We start from the raw sequence: 22,595 nt of genomic DNA, 5'->3' as shown, positions 1-22,595 counted from the left end.
ATACTTAATTAGATAGGCATATGTATTGATGGTGTGATGATTTATTGAATAAAAGTTATATTAATATATTTTGATATAAATTATACAATGATGAATTTAAAAGTTATTAAATTTATTTTGATATGCTATCATTTGTAGTATTAAATAAAAGAAAATCAATAAAGATAATAAAATGTTATAAGATCATTAAAAATAGCTAAAAAGTGTAAAATTTTAGGTTCCATTTGAGATAGTTTTCTTAATGTTTTGTTTTTAAGATCATAATCATGATTTTTATTTGAACATTATTTGTTCATGCAATTTTTTTTATTTGTGCTAAGAAGTTGTTTTCTATAATAGCTTTCAAAAAAGTTATATTTTTCGTAGCATTTTTAAAATCACCTTTGTAAAAAATTACAGCTATCCCAAAGAGACCCTCGTTTAGATGATAAATCTTTGGACTTCTTAATTGAACCCTCTTATTTTACTATTTTTGCACCAACTTTTTGTTGATATGCTATCATTGTAGCATCCATATTTCTCCTCACCATAATGTATTCTGGAAGATCAAATATCTCAGGAGAATGATGGAGCAAAAAATTTGCCTGTGCAGGATATCATAATCTTGCCATTCAAAGGTGGAACCAATTGATTGTCTTAAAAAATATTTTTTTTTCTTAGAAGAATAAATATTTTTACTATTTTGTCCACCTTCAATAAATGCAATTACCCAAATTTTAAGAAATAATTTTTTTTATTTCATATATAAATTTATATATTTTATACTCCTATTTTACTCATCCTAAAAAGAGAGATTATGTTCCTAATGTCATTTCAATTTGAATCCATCCCAATAAGAATATCTCCTTTAGAAGAAGATGAGAACATCGAGGCAGAGATATTGAATCTTGGCATTACACTTTTCGTAATATAATTTTTGCCATCTTTATTGATATGTCACCAAAATATAATGGCCTGAATTCTTAGCTATCGAGATATTATCTGTTTTGGCTTAAGGAGTTCATGATTTTTTCATGTTGGTATAACTTACTAAGAGGTCACACATCCCAGATTTTCTTAAGGATGAGTACGTTTAACTGTGAAATTTCAACTATTACACAAAAATGTGTCTTCATGTTTAAGAATTTTATTTCTTTTTACTTAATGGGTTTTACAATCTTCCCCACTTAAGCAACTAATATCCTCATCAGTATCCTTATTCCATAATCATCCACTATGCAAATAACATTATATAAGTTCAAGTAGTGACTCCTGCCATATAGCACTTTGTCCCTTATAAGGTTCAAGAGGTGGCTCATATGGCATAACACTTTGTTTTGTATGACATTTAATTCTCATCTTCTGGCTAGTGTATTGCTCTGATACCATTTGTAACAGCCCAAATTCTTAACTATCGAGATATTATCCTTGGTGTAGCTTCCCATGAGGTCGCTTATTTCAAAATTTCTCTGGGATGAGCACGCTTAACTACAAAGTTTCTTAATTAAATTCTAACAATTATATCAAAAGGTCCCTTAATATTAATGTTGAAGATTTTAACTTTTTTCACTTAAGGGATTTTACAAAAAAAAAAAAAATCACCTTTTATCAAGCACTAATCTTGAGGTATATTTGAATTGAAAACTTTTAAAATTAATTTTGGGATCATCTGAGCTATGATCTTAGCAAACTTATAGTCAAATTGAATGTCTTGACAAGACAAACCCAATGACACTATAATTGGTCCTATCCGAGTTCAAATGTGCCCGAATCAATAGACTGAAGCATATTTAAAAGCTTCAAAGTTATTTGACTCTCCAAATATGATATGCATATAGTTGAGTCGAGCAGTTCGACGACACAAATCCAACAAGTCAAAGATCACTTAATTCTAACATTATTAAGGCATTCAAATACTCGACAAAGGCTCTATGATTGAAGGAATCAATATGAATTTTTTGATGGCACTCCAAATTTGACTTAAAATTTCTCTATATTTACGGAGTATGTCACTCTCAAAGCCTATAAATAGGTTTTCATTCTTCACATGATGAAAGAGGAGGAAGGACACAGAGAACTATGAAGAACTCTCCTGTATTTTTCAACTATTGTCGCCAACAACTATCGTCGGTTATTATCATGGCAACCATTATTGCCATTGATGATCAGCATTAGGAATCTCTACCATCTCTAGAGTATTGATAAGATTTAACCTTGCCTTTGACTATAAAAGTACATTTGTGAACATCTATGTTTTTATGAATTAAGCTCTATTATTAGGTATTAACTATCATACTTTATTTCTGTACTCTCCCTCTTCTTCAACAATAAAGAAAGAAAGATCTTTATATCACTTATCATTTAGCGATTTTATAACTTAGCCATGCGTAATAGTTTTTCCTTTTTCCAGGTTATTCATGTAAAAAATTATCTGATCTTACTACTTTCATCTATTATACAACACTGAGATGTAAAATATATACTTTACCGACTCGAATTTTCTACCACAACATTTATAATGGAAACTCAAAATTTCAAAAGAAAATGTGATCTTCTAGTCACTCTTAACGAGGGTTTTATAGCAAGAGAAAAACAAAACAAAAAAAAAGGTTTTTTTTTTCTATCACCATTAAAATTCGATATTTTTAATAGCATTTGATATCAACGGTTTTAAAACTACAGTTAAAAGTCTCTTTTAACGATGGTTTAAACCGTTGCAAAATTAAGAAAAAAAATATTTATCTTGTAGCGGTTAAAATCAATAGTCATCTTTTAATTACAATTTAAATCACTTTAGTCTTCACATTTTCACTATTTAGGTTGTGTCCTAGCCGCCCTCCTTCACACCTATTGCATTTACCGCCACCGTGCCTGTTGCGGGCTAAGATATTCGCGGCGGTAGAGTGAGTAAATTTCTCGTCTTAATAATGCACAGATACCCAACACACAAGCAGAAAGAGAGAAGTAAAACACCTAATATTTTTTATGTGGAAAGCCCAAAGAGGGAGAAATCACGGGGTCTCACCCAGGTGAAAAGATTCCACTAAATTTGAGTGAATTACAAATATTGACCCGTCCCTTGACTTAGGAGCTGTCAAATTACATTAGTTTGGAGAGTTAGGCCAAGGTCTGGCAACTGTCGGGGGGAAGTCTAACAGCGTCCGGGCAGAAGTTCATGGCTTGCATGAAAATTGCAGCAATTTATAACCTCTTAAACGTTACAACTTCACCTAATATTAAATTGGCTCGCAACAGTGCCAACCACTATAGTTTAAAACAAATCGTATATATTTAGAATTGCAGCAGTTTGAACCGATACAGTAAACCTAGAATTGCAGCTATATATTCTAAAATATATAACTTCAACTTATAATCTTAAAAAAAAATAAGTTTTTTTTTAAATTAATGGTTCATTAGTTTTTTTTTAACTTTCGATAGAACAACTAATGCTGGCGACGTTCATATTTTGATAAACTTAAGCACAACCAACAACAGGCTAATATTAATCCAACGGTTCTTAACTAACTTTAACTGCCATACTTAGAGAAAAAGAATAAATACATGATAATTCAATGGAGAAAAAAAATGAAAAACCGGCTTTAAGATTTGTGCAATACAATTTCTTTATAGGTATCGCACTAATCTCAAAGCGCATCCAATAATTTCTAACTTCATTCCAATACAACATATTCAAGATGTCCTCATACAATCTTTTTTATTATTTTTTTAAATTTAATGATATGTATGTAAACTAACTAATTTAATTTGAATAAGTCCCCCATTATTAGATTTGCTTTGAGAAGAGTGCAATAAATTTCTATTGATTTCATATATAGATTATACTTATCTCAAAATAAATATAATAACTATAACTCATGATGATCCAAATTTGATCGTAATATTCTAACACAATTTTTTTTTTCAATATGGCTGAATTCTTCCCTTCTAAATAAATTTGAAAATAAATTAGATTGGAAAATCTAATCAAACATCTAATTAAGGTAGATTTTTAAATCATTAGATTTACTGATTTAGGATTCGTTTGAGACGGCTATAACTTTTTATAAAGTTGATTGGATAACCACTATAAAGAAAATAAATTTTTTGAAATCTATTTCATAGTACAAACATTTCTTGAAAAAATAAAAAATAGTAATGAAATAAAAATTAGAGTTGCTGTTTAAAAAGTAAAACAGTAAGAAAGCTGTCATGAACGAGTGAAATTATTTTGTGCAGACACCGGACCCGTCGGAGGCGAATCAGAGCACATCATGTCACCCTTTTATTGTGTACCAGGTGATGTGGCACACTTTGATTCGCCTTCAGATGGTGCAGTGTCTGCACAAGAAAATTTTTCCACGAATGAAGCCTTATTTTAGGACAGTGTAATATAAATTTTGATTAATTATTCATATATTGTATTCATATCAAAAGCATATTTAGATCAGAATCAAAATTCTTCACTTGAATTCTTTTATATTTATGTTGAGATTAGTGTTTATGTATGTTGAGATTAGTGTTTATGTATGATATAAAAATTGCACTAATACACGCACAAATCTAAAAGCATTTTTTCATCCAACAAAAAAAAAGGAACCAAATTTGAATTAGTCTTTGCGGTGTGCAGCTCACCCGTTTCTCTCCTACATTCCCTCTCCTTCCTCCTCTCCTCAACAGTTCCCTCTCCATCCTCTTCTCCTCAACAGACCGAAACTTAAATCTCGTAGCATTAATTCATTCTTCCGAATCGCCCCTTTCCCCATCAAATTGTTGCCGAAGGTCTCACTGCCAACCTCTGTTTCCTCGATTTGACAGAAAGATTTCATTTTTATCGGCTGTTTTTACGAAATGTTCTTCTCTGTAAGTTTTTGATTTGTGGATTTGTAGGGATAGGAGAGCGTCTGGATCATCTTCTTGTTCTTCTGCTTCTGAGATAGGGTTCCGTCTGCCGTCGTCGATAAAGCAACCGCAATGTCTTTCAGTGGGACTCAGGATAAGTGCAAGGCGTGCGGGAAGACGGTTCATTTCATCGACCTGCTCACCGCCGATGGAGTGGTTTATCATAAGACCTGCTTCAAATGCAGCCATTGCAGTGGCACTCTCACTGTAAGTGTTTTTAGATCGAAAAAAAATATATTTTTATTTTTTATTTTTTTTACTTTGTTTTAAGGATGATGTCATATAATAATCGATTAATTACATATATTATGAATTTGAAGTTAAATATCGCAGAAATAAATGTATGATCAGCTCTCAAATTATACAAACTGATATACAGATTGGAACTCATAAAAGAATCATCAAATGTTTAGTTCCTCCAGAAAATTTCATGCTTTTTGCTTGTTTTCAGATGTGTAACTACTCATCCATGGACGGTGTGCTCTACTGTAAACCCCATTTTGAGCAGCTCTTCAAGGAAACGGGCTCCTTCACCAAGAAATTTCACAGCCGTAAGTCTCTCTCTCTCTCTCTCTCTTTCTCTCTCTCTCTGGGTGCAATTCTCTGCTAATAACATATGCTTTGGTTGTATATGTTCAGCAAGCAAATCAGCAGAGAAGCTTGAATTGGTAAGTATAATAAAAGAAATAACTCATCTTCTCATTCTAATCCTAATCACTGTTTCTTATTTTGTATTAATCTGCAAATTGTTTAATGTTTATAATTACAGAACAGAACAGCAAGCAAGGTCTCACAGATGTTCTCTGGTACACAAGACAAATGTGCTGTATGTAAGAAGACAGCTTATCCTCTAGAGAAGGTCTCTCTCTCTCTCTCTCTCTCTCTCTCTCTCTCTAACATTTGATTATCCTAAAATTCAAGATTCTCTCTCTGTCCCTTCTCCATGTCACAGAAGTGCAAGTGCATAGTAGTTGTAGTGAGGTCTTTTTATCTGTCTCTCTCTAACATTTGCTTTTCCTAAAATTCAAGATATAGAATAATTTTGTAAACAGTAAGATATTTTTATCAAATTGTAAGATTCTTCTTCTGTTTTATAAAAAAAAATCTTAATATAATTGCAAGATATATTTAAAATTTGGATGTTTTCATGCATATCATAAAAGTTTAAGCCAAATAAAAAATGATTGTCTCCTACTTATTCTCGTCAAATTCATATCCAAATATTAAGATATTTTAATATTTGATCTTTTGTGAAAAGATATCCAGCATAAAGAACATCATATAGCTATTTGCTATTTAGGTTCAAGCTCATAGTTTAACTTTTTGGTCAGTTTAGCTTACTAGAGACTCCTTAAAGCTTGAAAATGAACGCTACTCATCTTGGTCTGTTCGTTAGGAGCTTTGACTACTAACCAAGAGGTTTTGGATTCTAGTCTTGCGTATGTGATATGTGTGAGTTTGACTTAATTAGCCTAAATGTCACTATAGGAAAATCTTCAATTACTGACTGTTTACATATATTCTCCAATTACAGAATAAACCATGTAGGAAAAGAAAACCGACGATCATTTTTCTGCCGCAAAATTTTTCTGTGATTTTTCAACGGCTAAAACAGCCAGAAATTAGTGAACCCAAAATCGTGGATATTAATGAAGGCCTTAATTGGCTTAAATCCAAATCAAAAGATTAACTCCTTACCTGGTTGCTCTTCTGTCTCTCTTTATCTTAATTTACAGCTGAATGTGGAGGGAGAATCATACCACAAGACCTGCTTCAAGTGCTCTCATGGCGGATGCACTCTCACACCATCAAGCTACGCTGCTCTAAACGGCATTCTTTACTGCAAACACCATTTTTCTCAGTTGTTTATGGAGAAAGGTAACTATAAGAATTTGATTAAAACTGCTTCAATGAAGGAGGAGGAGGAGGCCAGTGCGGCCAAGGAACCACTCCAAGATCCCCAACATACAGAAGATAGTTAAGCCATTTTCTAAATAATTTCTACTTTTTTTTTCTGTGTTTTGTTGATTTTTTTTTTCTGTGCATTCGCGATCCATCTGCTCTATGATAAAGTCAAAATTTGCTTTCAAGGAAAACTTAATTTGTTTTGCTTTTTTTTTTTTGTCTTTGTTATATATAACATCTAAAAATAGAGCTTATATTCTCATAATGCCCGAAAAAATAGAAATATGTTTGATGTTTTGTTTTTTTGAGAAAATATGCCAAAAATTTCAATTTGAACCAAAATGCCAGTAGATTTGGAAAAGATGAATTGACCCCTCCTATTCTTATCACCTTCTTCTTCTTACACAATTTTTGTTTGAGAGTGATTCTTCCAGTTCTAATGCAATATTTTTGTCTCTGTATTCTGCTAGCTGATGGTTATCATTGAAGGTTAGTGATTGATTTTATACATTTACACCTTGAACCCTAAACCCGAAAAGATATTGTATATGATATTACTAGTTTTAAACATTACTGAAAGCTTATTTTGACCTAGTTCAGTACTTGTTAGTCACATGATTAAACATACTTCGAAGCTTGTTTGAAGTATATTTGTATTTTGGAACCAAAATCTAATAATTATCAAAAAAATATTTGATCATGGATCAACCATGGTTTGATCATGTTCAAAATAAGTTTTGAGCAATAGTCAAAGAAGATTTGATCAAGTTTTGAACAATACTAAGTGTTCGATCATATGTTCGATAAAGCTTTGAGCAAAGCCCCAATTTCTTATCTTTGCACTCATTTAAGTTGTCAGATATGCATGTATCATGCTCAGTTCACATATAGATCTGGGTGTATGATTGAAAATTTTTATAAGTAATTTGAACCAGTTGAGGTGAGATTTAATAACATCGTTGTATTGAATATGAGAGGCAAACATACAATATATGACTATGCAAGTATATGCTATTATACTTGTAGAAAGGTATTACATATATTTTTGTAGATGTGCTAATGCTTTTTATGGATGTGTTTGTTGAAGACTAATGCAAAGCTTGGTGCTTTAATTCATGATTATAAATTAAGAATAAACATGCTCTTGTTGCATGAAAATGATTTTAATCTTGATTAATCTAAAGAGAATAATATATATGTAATCAAATTTAGCCACTTTATAGTGATATATATGTAATCAAATTTAGCCACTTTATAGTGATATATATATATATATTTTAAAACTTAGGTACTCTATAGTGTTATAGTTGTATTATAGATAATATTATTATATTTAACTGAATAAAAAAAAATTATTGTGTTTACATACTATGTTATTGTACAACATTATAATTGCTTTAATTTAATATAAGACTTATTGCTGAAATTTTATCTTCTATTGTGTTTGCCTGGTTGTGTTAGAGTTGTAATTGCTTAATATGTATTGTCTTTCTTTGAACATGAAATGAACTTTATTCAAACATGAAATTTAATTATTTTATAAACATTTCTAATAATATTCTATTCGAACCTTGATCCAAAAAAACAATCAATGTAATGTTCAATTAAGATTAGAATATTTTTTTTAATCATGAATCAAACTTTTAAATAAACACTAATCTCCAAACCGACCCTAATTTTGAATAAAAATGATTAATGTTTGATTATGTTTCAAAGAATGTTTGTTCATGGATTAATTTTTTCTAGGATATGATTTCAACCTTGATCAAATTTTGTTTGAACTTTATTTGAATGTTATTCAAATGAAATTTGGTTGTGATGGATTTACAAAAGTTGTGAAGGGTCTAGTGCTAACTACTTTTTTAAGTCCTTTATGACCAAAATTGATTGAAATAGAACATGTGTACGTATAATCATGACATCTTTATTAATATAAAATATGCATTTCAAGATCGCATCTATATCACAATAACATAGCTAACTTGATATAAAGGGCTTAAACATGACTACATCTATATAACTATTATTGTGCCTTGCAAGATTATTAGGATTAAAGCCCTTTTTATTAAGCAATAACATGTGTATTTTAATTTGTGATTGTGAGTTCAAACTACCAACCTTTGCATTGATCTTTAGCAGCACATCCATTAAAAGTAGCAGCACATCTACAAAAAATAGTATAATGCCTCTCTATAGACATGATGTTTGGTGATTGCCTCTCATATTCAACCAAATGATGTCATTAGCATCAAACGACTCCATTTTCTTCATCACATCTTTAGCTTTATATGTGAGCTAAACATACATTTGCAAGCATAAAACAAGAATACTCAAATGAGTAAATTGCAAAATAGAATATGTTCAAAACAATAAATTTTGAACTTTGCTCAAAGTTTCATCAAATATTGACCAAAATTTGATTAAACTTGTTGAAAATTGTTTGACCAATGTTTTAGCATTAATCAAAACTTTTTTGGAACATAATCAAGCCATCTTTAAAACATGATCAAAACTTCTACAATTATGATTCAATCCTTATATCAAAATAAAAAAAGCTTTGAATATGCTTAGAAGAATATTTGATTAAGGTTAGAATAAGTTTAGAGAAATGTTTGAAGCAGACAATCTCATATATAATATCAAGGCCTAGGGTGTAATGTCCCAAGATCAAATTCCAAGATCAAATTTAGAAGAATTACTCTTTTAAAATAAACATCAAAGCTATTTATTTCTATTTTATAAATAAAGCATCAACTGAAACAACATTAGTAATCAAAACATCAAAATACATCTATATTCGTATTCCAAAATCATATACAATACTCAGGAATTATATAATTATAGCATATTCTTCCATTCTTGAGTACAAAAGAATAACTAAATTGAAAAGGAATAGAATATAAGGAATCCTGATTAGTCTATCACACTCCTGAATCTCTTCCCTAACATGAAATCATTTAAACATCATATAAAGAGTTAAAAAGTCTGACAGATCATCCAATCCTACAATTGATTCAAAGCATGGTAAAAAAGTAGTATGCATGTCTTCAGTTAATTCGTAGCTGTACCAGTCATATGATCATAATTTGATGCAAAAATAGTAAAGTACATATATAGTAGCAGTAAATTCTGTAATCAATAAAATAATGTAGTATGAAAGTTGGTAAAGCAGTAGAGTGGGGACCAATACGAATGTCGATTTGATAAAACAATCATCGTATCAGTACTATCAATCAATAAAAAATCATATAAAGTGGTAACTAAAGCATTGATAAAGACTGTCAAAATTATATCAATGCAGTAAAATTCTATAATGATGTACACATGCTATCTAGTTATTCTATATCAATATCTTATTCAAGTCCTCAATATATCACATATTCAATATCAATACAGTGTTGTTTGTACAATAATCAATATAGTGAATCAATAGTATCAAACAACATCAATGTCTGTATTTGTAGCAGTATCAATATGGTGCCATCAGTAAAATTGATGGTAGTAATTGTAAAGTAATACAATAACAATAAATTCATTCAATGATAATAAATTAGTAAACAATAATAGCAAAGCGGTAAAATCATATAGTAACAATAATAATAAATCAATAACATACATTTTAGTTGTCACACTAAACAAGTAAGAAGTCTTGGTATAAGCGATATTTTTCTAATAAGTAATAATCCATATTAATATCTCGTTGGATCATTACACAGAGTTGTCACTCTTTGCCCGTCAGCATAATAATAACTCCTTATAATCAGTGTCACATGAATCGATAAAGGATATCATCAAACTATAATATTTAAAGGAAATCCCATCGATCCACAATCATGAACATGTCAGTCAGTCTCTAGCCAATATCAGTGAAAGTGTGAAACCAACTTTCATTTGTCTTCACACATATTATTATCAAAGTAATATGACAATAATAATGGCCAGCTATTACTCAATTATATACCCACATTCATTTGCAATGCTTTTTTTAACAATATGCCTACAATAAGAATATCAATTATTAAATTTGTATAAACAATAAAAAATACAGTAGCTTCCATTTTACCCGGTCAAATTCAATAAATGTTAGAGTAAAAATGTCCAGGATAATCAGTATTTTAGTTGTGCGGTAAAAGTTTAATAAATTCAGATAAAATGCAATAAAATTAATTTTGGAGAGAATCAAATAGTTAAATCAAAATCTTTGAAAATAAAGAGAATTATAATCACCTACAGTGATCTGAGTAATTTCTATAAAAGTGATAAAGCAGTTCGGTAGCTAAAAATTAACTCTCTCTTTCTCTCTGCTGTACTGCAATTCAAACATGAATTCATATTTTTTTCTTTTTAATTTTTTTTTAGAAATTCAAATTGTTACAGTCTACCAACCTTAGAAAAATATTATCCTTGATATTTCCCTTAAGAATTTGGGCATAATAATCAATATAAAATAATGCCATACAAGCAAAACTCAAATCAAATTAAAATCAAATCAAAAGCTTGTTGAATTATACAATCATATAATTCATTCTATCATATGTCATTCACTTATGCATGAAATATAACATTCAATCATTCAAATAAATTTCTTACAAATAGAACTCTTTGGTTGCTATCAATCTTCCAAATAGTATAAGTTATATACACATGACATTACTGGAGTAAGTCCTGTTTGTGTTGTCGGTGTAATAAACTTCCTCTGACTATCACTAATAACTTTATCATTAGATGGTTTAAGACCTTTCACTATATGTTCTCACTACTATAGTCCTCTATCCTTCATTTTGCATAGAATATTCTACCCTTAAATTAATTCTCTCTCTCTGTGAACAATCCACTACCTTGTGTCATTACTATCCACATCAAAAACACTGCTCTGCTAGAAGGTATCACTAACCTCCATGCCTCTTTCCACAATGGATATATGCAATGAAATTGTCGATAGATGGAATAGGTCAAGATCCCTTTGAATCACTGTATATGCTTTTCTTATTACTATCTCTATCTTTATCCCTGCTTGACTCATCTATGCTCCTTCTCCTGCTAACATCATATGTAAAGCCCACATTGTACCTAGATGTTGATACTGTCAAATCAAGCTCTATCAGTTTAGTATGCTCCACTAACTTAGAAAACTCATGAATTTGCAGTTATACTAATGGATATCTCAACTCTCTATTTAACCCTTGCAGAAGTAAACAACACTTTTATTCATGAATAGAGATCGAACAAGGAGTAAACCTAGCCAATGCAACTAACTCAGATTCATATTGCATCACTGTATTGAGTTCTTGTTCTGGTTTAATGAAAGCTTCCTACATTTGTGGGCTGACGGAGGTATGAACATCATTCTGAACATTGTAGTAAATTTATTATAAGTGATCTTAGCATTCATCTTCCCTTAGAATTTCTCTATTTTCTATCCAATTCACCATCTCTTAGCCTCTCCTTCAAACATAAACATAGCTAGAGGTACCTTTTGGCTCTCTAGGCACTATATGCTATCAAAATCTTCTCTATCCTCAATAACCAATCATTTGCATCCTGGGGTCCTATAGTGCCTTTGAATAGTGGGGCTTCAACGTATGAAATACTTGCAAATGTCTATTCCATCTTCTTCCTTGCTCTTAGATGGCTTACTTGCATATTTCTCATCACCTATGCTAGAACAATGGCCAACTACATAATAGTATCTGACAATACTAGAGCTTTACTATGTTGCTAATTTGGTACATCTTGATCTAGAAGATTCATTGCAGTTGTCCACTTTTGTATGATTCTGTCTAATTTGAATAATTCACAAATTTAATTAATTATGCATGTAAAATAATGCTCCTTAATCTTTCTAATCTATTTGACTCCCAATCAATTACTACAGCTCCATTAATAATTCAATCAATTCTTCCAACAAATGCTTTGATGCCAATTGTAACATCCCAAGATTAAATTTAGAAGAATTATTCTTTTATCGATATAATATCAGTTGAAACAAAATTAGTAATCAAAATATCAAAATACATATGTATTCTTATTCCGAAACCATATACAATATTAAAAAATTATATAATCAAAATAAATTAATCGATCCTTTCATTCATGAGTACAAAAAATAATGAAAATAAAAAGAAATAGAACTTGAGAAATTATGATCAGTCTCACACATAAATCTCTTCCCTGATTTGAAATCATTTAAACCACATGTAATGAGCTAAAAAATTCAGCGAGTCTAATCCTATAATTGACTCAAAGCATGTCAAAGAAGCAATGTGCATGCCGTCAGTCAATTAATAGCAGTAGCAGTCATATGATCATAAATTGATACAGAAATAGTAAAATGCATGTGTTATAGCAGTATAGTCTATAGCTAGTATAGATGTTAAATCGATAAAACAGTCGTCGTATAAGTATTATCAATTATTAAAAATATATATAAAATGTTAACTAAAGCACTAATAATGACTTTTAGAATCATATTAATGTAATGAAACCCTATAATGATATACACATATTATCTAGTTATTCTATATTAGTATCTTAATCACATGCTCAATATCAATATAGTGTCATTATTATCGGTAATTTTGAACAATATTAATGTTCGTATTGATAGCAATATTAGTAAAATATTGTTAGTAAAATTGATGGCAATAATAGTAAGGCAATACAATAATAGTAAATTCATACAATTACATTAAATAAGTAAACAATAATAGTAAAGCATTAAAATTGCACTGTAATAATAATAATGAATTAATAACATATATTTTACACTATAGGAAAATCGCGTGTTACCGGCAGACAAAATTCGTCGGAAATTAGTATTTTCGGTGAATTTCTATCGATTTTTTTTTAACGGTAAAACGAGCGTCAGAAAAGTTATACTAGCACAAAATAGTTCATCGGAAACATTTCCGATGGATTTCTGGTCGAATTATTCCATCAAAAAAAATTTCGTCGAACTATTTTGCGTCGGAAATAAAAAAGAAAAAAATTATAAAATCAATGTACAGATCAACCAAGCCACGCGGCTACAGCAGCCCGCCCCGCCAAAAACTATGGCCAACCCGCCTCAGCAAATCTGCAACCAGCGGGGCTAAGGGCATCTCCAACCGAAAACTTCATTTTTCACGGCAAAGTAACGCAAAACTCCAAAATGGCGCGGTGATGCTCCAATCGAACGCCATTTTAGGTGTTTTTGAGAAGGTAACGATCGCCCTCCCTTTCGCGCGTTTTTCCGGTTGAGAGCAAAAAATGGCGTGAGTGAACAGTGCGACGCCAATATTGGCGTCGCACTGTTCACTCACGCCATTTTTTGCTCTCAACCGGAAAAACGCGCGAAAGGGAGGGCGATCGTTACCTTCTCAAAAACACCTAAAATGGCGTTCGATTGGAGCATCACCGCGCCATTTTGGAGTTTTGCGTTACTTTGCCGTGAAAAATGAAGTTTTCGGTTGGAGATGCCCTAAGTCTACAATGGTGATGGAAGCAAAGAAGACAGGCAATGACGCAATCATGAATTTAAAGAGTTTGTTGCAGCATGACCATGAAGCGTAAAGAGCAAAAAACAATAATAATAAAATATTTTCAAAAAACAAAATGTGTTTAAAAAAATTGTATTCAAAAAAAAGAGAGTTTAAAAAAAAGAGAGAGATATTTCAAATTAAAAAAAAATGTGGTTTAAAAAAAAGAGCGAGCTTTTAAAAAAAAAATTTGCAAATTCCCAAAAGCCCAACTTCGACGCTTGCACTGCGACGAAACAACCACCTATACACGCTTTTCGTAGCGTGATGGGAGGAAGTTCGGCGATGATCTCGGCATATCAGGTAATCACTTCGAGAGCTCATTTCGTCGTTCAAGGCGCACCGACAAATCGCCTATACACGCTTTTTGTAGCGTGTGGGAAGGGAACCTGGTGCGGCGCCTACGACGAAGTGGATAATCATTTAAAATTCCTTCCTCGGCGTTCACAGCGTGCCGAATAACTACCTATACACGCTTTTCTTAGCGTGGTGAGATGGGAACCTGGTGCGACGCCTATGGCGAGGCGGGGATATTCATAAGTACCCGTTCGCGGGGAAACAACTGCTTCTCTTTTATAACAGGTACCGAAGACGCATATAGGCTTTCTTAGCATGGTGGGGAGGCGAACAAAATTAGGTCGTGATGTCTAAAGACACCTACTATACAAGCTTTTCTTAGGGTGGTGGGAAGACCCATTTTCTCGTAGTTTTTTCCTAAATGGGGGAGACATCGGGAGGCTTGCGAAATTTTGTCTGAAAAAAAAAGGGACAAGGACTTACACAAATCTTAGGTAGCAGGGGATATGTTCTGGAACTCAAATGATTAATTAAAACTTGAACCTAAATGAAATTAGCTCAAATGTGAACTTAATGAATTTGAGCATAAGTGAACTCAAACTTTAAATGAACTTGAATGACAACAAAAGCTTGAACTAGACTTGATTGAACTCAAGAAACTTGCTACTTGAACAACAAGGAACTTGGATCAATAATGAACCACATGGAACTTATACAATGAAGGACGACGAATTGAACTTGAATGACATGAGCTTAAATTTGAAATATGCATTTGTGGACATTGAACTCAAATGAAACAAATTGAATATTAACTCAAGCTTCGTTTGGAAATAAAAGACTTATGCTAAAATCTCAATGAATATAATTTGCTCATAATCAAATGAAAGACTTATGTGGAATCATCATGCATGTTGCAAACATCATATAGAGGCAAGGGGTATAACTTGTCTACAAGCAATGAGTGATAATAAGGATATGTGACCTAGTCATAAATGAATACATGTGATATTCATACAAGAGTAATAACTTGTCCATGAAGAAGAAATGCATGATGAACACACAAGTGATGGGTGTGAATATGTAGGTCATGAGTTATTCATGAATATGATGCATGAGATGCAAAATGAATGAGACATTCAATGGATAACGGTTGACACATAAACAAAGGATGTTAATGACCATGGGCTTTGAGGATTAATATACAAGGAAGGTATCAATTCATCAATCGATGCTCACAATGAAGCCATAATTCAGTCACAGATGTAATAACATATTTATAAGCAATAATAATTGGCAAATAATGAATTTTATAGTATTCTAGAGCCTATATTGATCAGTACACAAGCACATACAACAATCTCCACGATTATTAAATTACATATGAGTTAATGTTGCAGCTCATTGATCGACGTGTATAAGAAAACTGTGACAAATGCAACATCTTGCTAATCGACATACAAGGAAGAATAAGCAACAAATATAAACCACTCGACAGTCAATGCTAATTTATAGATGAAGTACACATACAAGAAGTCTCCCTACAATCAATCCAGATTGTCGTAGGAATGTATATGAATATTAAATGGGCACAAGAAAATATAAAATATCCTTTCAATCAATGCATATAAATAAACCAATGACAAAGGCAACAATTCATCAATCAACACATGTGCAAAGATGGTTGACAAATACAGCTTAAGCAGTGAATAACATAGGCATGCCAATGAATATATTAACTCGCCTACGAGTAGTGACAACTAATGTATCACACGGATAGGGGGTCCTTCGCAAGTAAATAGAAATCAACGTGTAAATGAATATGGGTACTCGTTGGTGATGATAAAGGATTTATGTATGCACAGTAGCATATGTACAATTGGTAATTAGCGGCGAGAGTTGCATATTATAACGCCTCTGTGATTGGTATCCACTTAATGGCAAGAAAGTGCATCGATCCCCTTTGTAACCAAAAGTAAGTGATATGCAGTAAATGCAAGCACCTACTGGCTGCTGCACATGCTCGTTGTGTACTGAATATACCACCTACAGGTAAATACAGAAGGATTATGATAGTAAATATAAGATTATATGAACTATCATAGAGGACCCATCATGTATGTCCAGATATATCTTGCACATGTACTATAGTTTGTATACACATAGGTACACAAAAAGGGGGTATGCAATCACAAACCCGCATGGGCCCCAATGAGCATGTTATAGAAATATATGTGATGTTTAGGGATACTATGCGGGTCAAATGATGAATTTAGATTCAAACCCGATCCTCCTATATGGGCCGATAGGAGTCGACATGGTTCAAATCATTAAATAAACATGTTATCTCAGGGTCGACCATGATATTTATTTTATATATTCATATAAGGTCTTCAAGGCCTCTAACAAAGAAAATTCATCAATAAAAGTCTAAAGCCTATGAAACACAATCCTCTATCGACAACCTGACAGAGTTGATAGGGTTTAGTCCATAAATAAAAAAGAGCCCAAACACCCTGATGATGGTCATGTTGAATGTAGAACTCAATCAGAGGAGTTAATTTCAAATATTTTAAAATGCTCTTAAACTTTTATAAAATCAAAATATTTTCAAGTGACCTCAAAGTTACTCTAATAATGGTCGTGTTGAACGTAGATCTCAACCGGAGGGGTTCACAAATACTTTTAAATGTCTCCCAAGTTTTTAATCTCCTGTAAAATTTAAAACTCCCAAAAAATCCTAAATTCAAATATTTAAAAATTGAAATTCAACTATAGACAACTTAAAGTAAAATTTATTCATCCTCCGCAACAGTTTATCAGGGTGGATAAGTTAAAATTCACTTCAGCTCACATAGAGCTAATGCCTAGTCAAAAATATCACTAGAATTTATTCTCAAATAGTCTCCTATCAATAAGGATGTGGTACGTGTCCTCTAACAGGTAGTTTTCCCGCCAAATGACACTGTAGGATGAACGGTTATGATCCGAGGCCCTCTAAACTGAGTGATTTTGCTACCAAATGGCACCATAAAATAGCGGTGATGGCCAGAGCCAATACGTTTTTTAGTGGCATCAAATTCTTGAGATATGAATCAAAAGGATATAATCGATAGGGCACAAAGCCCTAGTTAGTTAAGGTGGATTCAAATTTGTCCCCTTACACAAATATCTACCCTAGGTCTATGAGGTCCCCTTGAACAAAGCAACCCATGACTGCCAATAAGGATCCTTCTATCAGGTTAGGTCGACTACCTCCTCTGACTAAATAGACACGGGATCACGATGGTCAGGGACGACGAAACCATAGGATCTTGATCGGGCTCATCATCCATTCCCCCACTATCTGCTTTAAGAGAAAGATGGTGAAATTTCTAATTTTAAATATCAAATACATTCAACCCTTAAGCCCATACTGCTACTATATGTTTGATACTACATATCTATGGATATTAGATATCTGATCGATGACTAGCCATAATCGAAAGTTCTCCCTCATTATTGGGAGGGGTAATTAATTATAAGGGCTTGCGCCTATAGGAAACTAGAACTCAGATCATAAAGTCCTCGCAAAATGAGGGCAAAATCTTTGGGTAGTGTCTTATCTACAACCTCATCTGCCTTCCAAAAATTATCTCAGAACTTATTCTGTTAAAACTCTCCCAAATTCAAAGAAAAACAAATAGGGCGGAGGTCAGGGCTGAATTTTTGATGACTCTACTAGGGACTGGTTTCTCTTTCCATCTTTGACTAATCATCTCGGTGTTATAGTAGCAACTATTTCAACCCATATTTAAAAATTTGGATCTTTTCGAAAGATCATTTAATGAATTTAAGTGTTAAATATTCTTGAAATGATTATTACATACGTTCATAGAGATAGCATATTTAGCAGGATTTTTAAATTTATATTATTTTTAATTACTTGCCAATGATTATTTACTTTTATCTATTATTCTATGCAAGTTTATGTGAGCCATCTATGGGGGATCAAGAATCATCTTCTTCCCTCTCACCCTCTTCCACCAATCTTGCCGGAGCGACCCTCGCCGAACCCTTCATCCCCGCACCTCTCAAATTCCTAGTTTCTAACATCAAGACTCTTCTTCCCCATCCTCTTACCACTGATAATTATGCTATTTGGAGAATCCAGATTCTTCAACAGTTTACCGCCACCGGTTATGTCGGACATCTCAACGGCACGTCCAGCCACCGTCCGATACCACATCCACTGCCTACGGGACTTGGACGCTCACCGATAGCACTCTGATCTCCACATTGTTTTCGGCAATTTCTCCTTCCATCTTGCCTTATGTCATCACTACAACAACTACTCGAGAGGTCTGGACGATTCTTGAACGCCGACTTCAACCCGCGAGTCGATCTCGCGTCATCCAACTAAAGAATGAACTTCACCATATACAGATGAAGAATCAATCTATGCAGCAATATCTTACTCAAGTCAAGACCATTGTTGACAACATCGCCGCCTCAGGCTCCACCGTCGATCCCGAAGACATATCACTTTACATCCTCAATGGGCTGCCGGCGACATACAAGTCATTCAAAATGTACTTTCATAATTCCTCTCAACCAGTCGATCTTGACTCACTGTATTCCCTCCTTTGCAGCGAGGAGATCCATGTTAATTAAGAAGCTCTGAAAGAATCAGCTACAGATCACTCGGTTCTCTACGCAACTTCTCAAAATCACAACCGTGGACGGTCCTACCGTCGACCACCCAAGAACACCAAGAACCCGAGCAATCCTCCGCACCTTGTGTCTCAACCAAACACCACTACCAACTCTTCAGGGAATCAACGCCCAACATGCCAGATATGTGGAAAGATTGGACATCTTGCCCTCAATTGTTGGCATCGTTGCAACTTCAAGTATGCGCCCACAACGTCACCCTCACCGCGCACGTTGCTTGCTCAACCAACAAGGCAACAATCCCAGGACTGGATACTTGATACCGGCGCCTCAGCTCATTTAACTCCGGACAACAACAATATTCAATACCCTCAATCCTACTACGGTACCGATACTGTCTCGGTAGCAAACGGATCTTCCCTGCCCATTCAAAATTCCGGGCAAGGACTCCTCCCGCTACCAGACACCCCTCGTAAGCTACGCTTATGCAATCTTCTCCACGTTCCATCTCTTACACCCAATTTACTTTCTGTATCTAAACTAACGACTGATAATTCCATATCTATCACTTTTGACGCTAATGGTTTTGAAATGAAGGACTCACAGGATCAACTCCCTCTTCTACGTGGTCAGCTTCATAAAGGACTCTACTAAATACGACCAGCACCCGATGTTTCGCATGTCGCTCTTCACACCACCGCGACTACTACCAATCTTTGGAACGCCCGTTTAGGCCATCCTAACAGCCGGACTCTCGCAACTCTAGCAAAAACCATTCCCATTCCTCATATTTCTTCTCTAAATTATTTTTGTAATTCTTGCAATGTAGCTAAGAGCCACAAGCTCCATTTTAATAAAAGAAATTCTGTGACAAATTTTCCTTTTAAATTAATTCACTCGGACATATGGGGTCCGGCTCCTACGACCTCCAATGCCGGGTTTCGTTATTATGTCATATTTATAGATGATTTTACAAGGTTTTCATGGATTTATTTTATGCAAACTAAGCAAGAAACTTTCTCCAAATTCAAAATTCTATGCAGCCTCATTCAAAACCAGTTTGGCTGTATTCCTAAACAGCTGCAATCGGACGGTGGAGGCGAATATATCAGCTCTGTGTTCAGGAACTATCTTCAAGACCATGGCATACTACATCGTCTCTCCTGCCCTCATACCCCCGAGCAGAACGGCATAGCAGAACGAAAGCATCGTCATGTACTTGAACTAACTCGCGCTCTGTTTCACTCCTCCAACGTGCCCACTCAATTCTGGCCCGAGGTCGTTAGCACTGCCATTTACCTCATCAACCGCTTACCGTCAGCATCCATGCATTTTCAGTCCCCGTTCAAACGTCTATACAACAAAGATCCTAGCTACGATCATCTCCGCATCTTTGGATGTCTCTGTCATCCATGGATGCAACCGTACAGCATGAACAAATTCTCGCCACGTTCGCATGACAGCGTCTTCCTTGGTTACTCTCCTATGCATAAAGGATATAAGTGTTACAACCTTGCCTCTCAGAAAATGCAAATTTCAAGATACGTGGTATTTCACGAACACATCTTTCCCTATCATAATCCTCTCTTTCAAACTAACCCCGATACTTCCACCACTCTCAATCCCATCCCTCCTCTTCTACTCGTACCCCCTTCAACTTTGCCGCATCCAACTGCACCTATTCAAAGCAAACAACACGCTCAAAACACAATCTCTATTCCACAACAACCGCCGCTCCTCACTACTATCGAACAAACTCTACCTAACCCGTCCAATGCAACCAATGATTCTCAACCGCAACGCCCAATTCATCATATGCAAACTCGCTCAAAATCCGGGATTGTCAAACCCAACCCTCACTATGCTCTGACTGGTGCAATCGAATCATCTTCGACTCCTATCTCCTACAGTCAAGCAAGCACACAGCCACATTGGAAACAAGCTATGGAAGCGAAATTCAACGCTCTTCAAAAACAAAAGACTTGGACACTGGTTCCCGCTCCCGCCAACAAACAAATCCTAGGTTGCAAGTGGACCTTTAAAACAAAGCTCCTACCGAATGGTCAGGTGGATCGATACAAGGCACGACTTGTAGCATTAGGCTATGAGCAACGTCACGGTGAAAATTACAATGAAACTTTCAGCCCCGTAGCGAAAATGCCGACAATTCGTATGCTAATCACGATGGCAATCAATCGGACATGGCCTGTTCTGCAACTCGACGTCTCCAATGCTTTCCTACACGGAGATCTATCCAAAGACATCTATATGCGTCAACCGCAGGGATTCGTTGATCAAAATTCACCAAATGCGGTGTGCAAGCTGCACAAATCTCTATACGGCCTCAAACAAGCTCCGCGACAGTGGTTTCAAACACTGACCTCCTTTCTTCAAGCTCGTGGATTTCATTTCAGCCGATCAGATCCTTCTTTACTCATTCTTACAAAATCTCATATTCAAATTTATTTTCTAATTTATGTAGATGATATTCTTGTAACAGGAAGCGATCAAGACGCAATTCAAACTCTTCTTCGTGATCTTAATTCCCGCTTCATTCTCAAACAACCTGGAGCCATCTCTCTCTTCCTCGGAATTCAAGTCCAGCAAACCGATCACGGCGTCCTCCTTACTCAAGAACATTATGTACGCAAAATACTTCAGACGGCGGGTTTTACCGACTGCAAAGCCGCCCTTACACCCATTATGCCATTATCAAAACAATTAATACAGGATCATACACCCTTTGCTGATCCATCTCTTTATCGTCGTCTTGCAGGTTCTCTCCAATACCTTTCCATAACTCGGCCCGACATAGCATTTGCAACAAATCGTGTATGCTAGCACATGTCCAACCCGACCGTTCAACACTACAAAGATCTTACTCGAGTGCTCCGATACATCAAGGGAACGACCTCCTTCGGTTTACCTATCACAACCGGAGACCTCAAGCTACACACCTTTACTAACGCGGATTGGGCCTCCGACAGCTCAGATAGGAAATCTATATCTGGCTTCTGCACATTCCTAGGACCTAACCTCATCTCTTGGTCCGTCAAGAAACAAGTCACAGTGGCCAAGTCTTCTACCGAAGCAGAATACCGCGCTCTCTCCGCTGCTACCTCGGACGTCATCTGGCTCAGACGTCTAGCCGCCGAACTTCAAATTCCGCAGGACTTACCGACACCAATATATTGTGATAACATTTCGGCAATTGCTATCACAAAGAATCCGGTATTTCACGCAAGGACGAAGCACATTGAGATTGACTATCAATTCATACGTCAACACATTGATTTCGGCCACGTTGAAATCAAGCACATACCGTCAATCGATCAAGTCGCCGATATC

General features: G+C 34.5%; 1 protein-coding gene across 1 annotated transcript; it reads left to right on the top strand.

The window, feature by feature from the left end:
• The first annotated feature begins 4,870 nt into the window (after positions 1-4,870).
• Positions 4,871-6,992, top strand: LOC110098895 (LIM domain-containing protein PLIM2b). Its single transcript, XM_028699739.1, has 5 exons — positions 4,871-5,085; positions 5,330-5,429; positions 5,518-5,546; positions 5,648-5,737; positions 6,615-6,992. Exons 1-5 carry the CDS (start codon positions 4,951-4,953, stop codon positions 6,858-6,860), a joined length of 600 nt encoding a protein of 199 aa, XP_028555572.1. The 5' UTR covers positions 4,871-4,950; the 3' UTR covers positions 6,861-6,992.
• Positions 6,993-22,595: the final 15,603 nt, after the last annotated feature.

This window comes from Dendrobium catenatum, unplaced genomic scaffold (assembly GCF_001605985.2).
Source record: "Dendrobium catenatum unplaced genomic scaffold, ASM160598v2 fragScaff_scaffold_1381, whole genome shotgun sequence".
Lineage (NCBI taxonomy): Eukaryota > Viridiplantae > Streptophyta > Magnoliopsida > Asparagales > Orchidaceae > Dendrobium > Dendrobium catenatum.
This window is presented reverse-complemented; position numbering and strand designations above follow the sequence as displayed.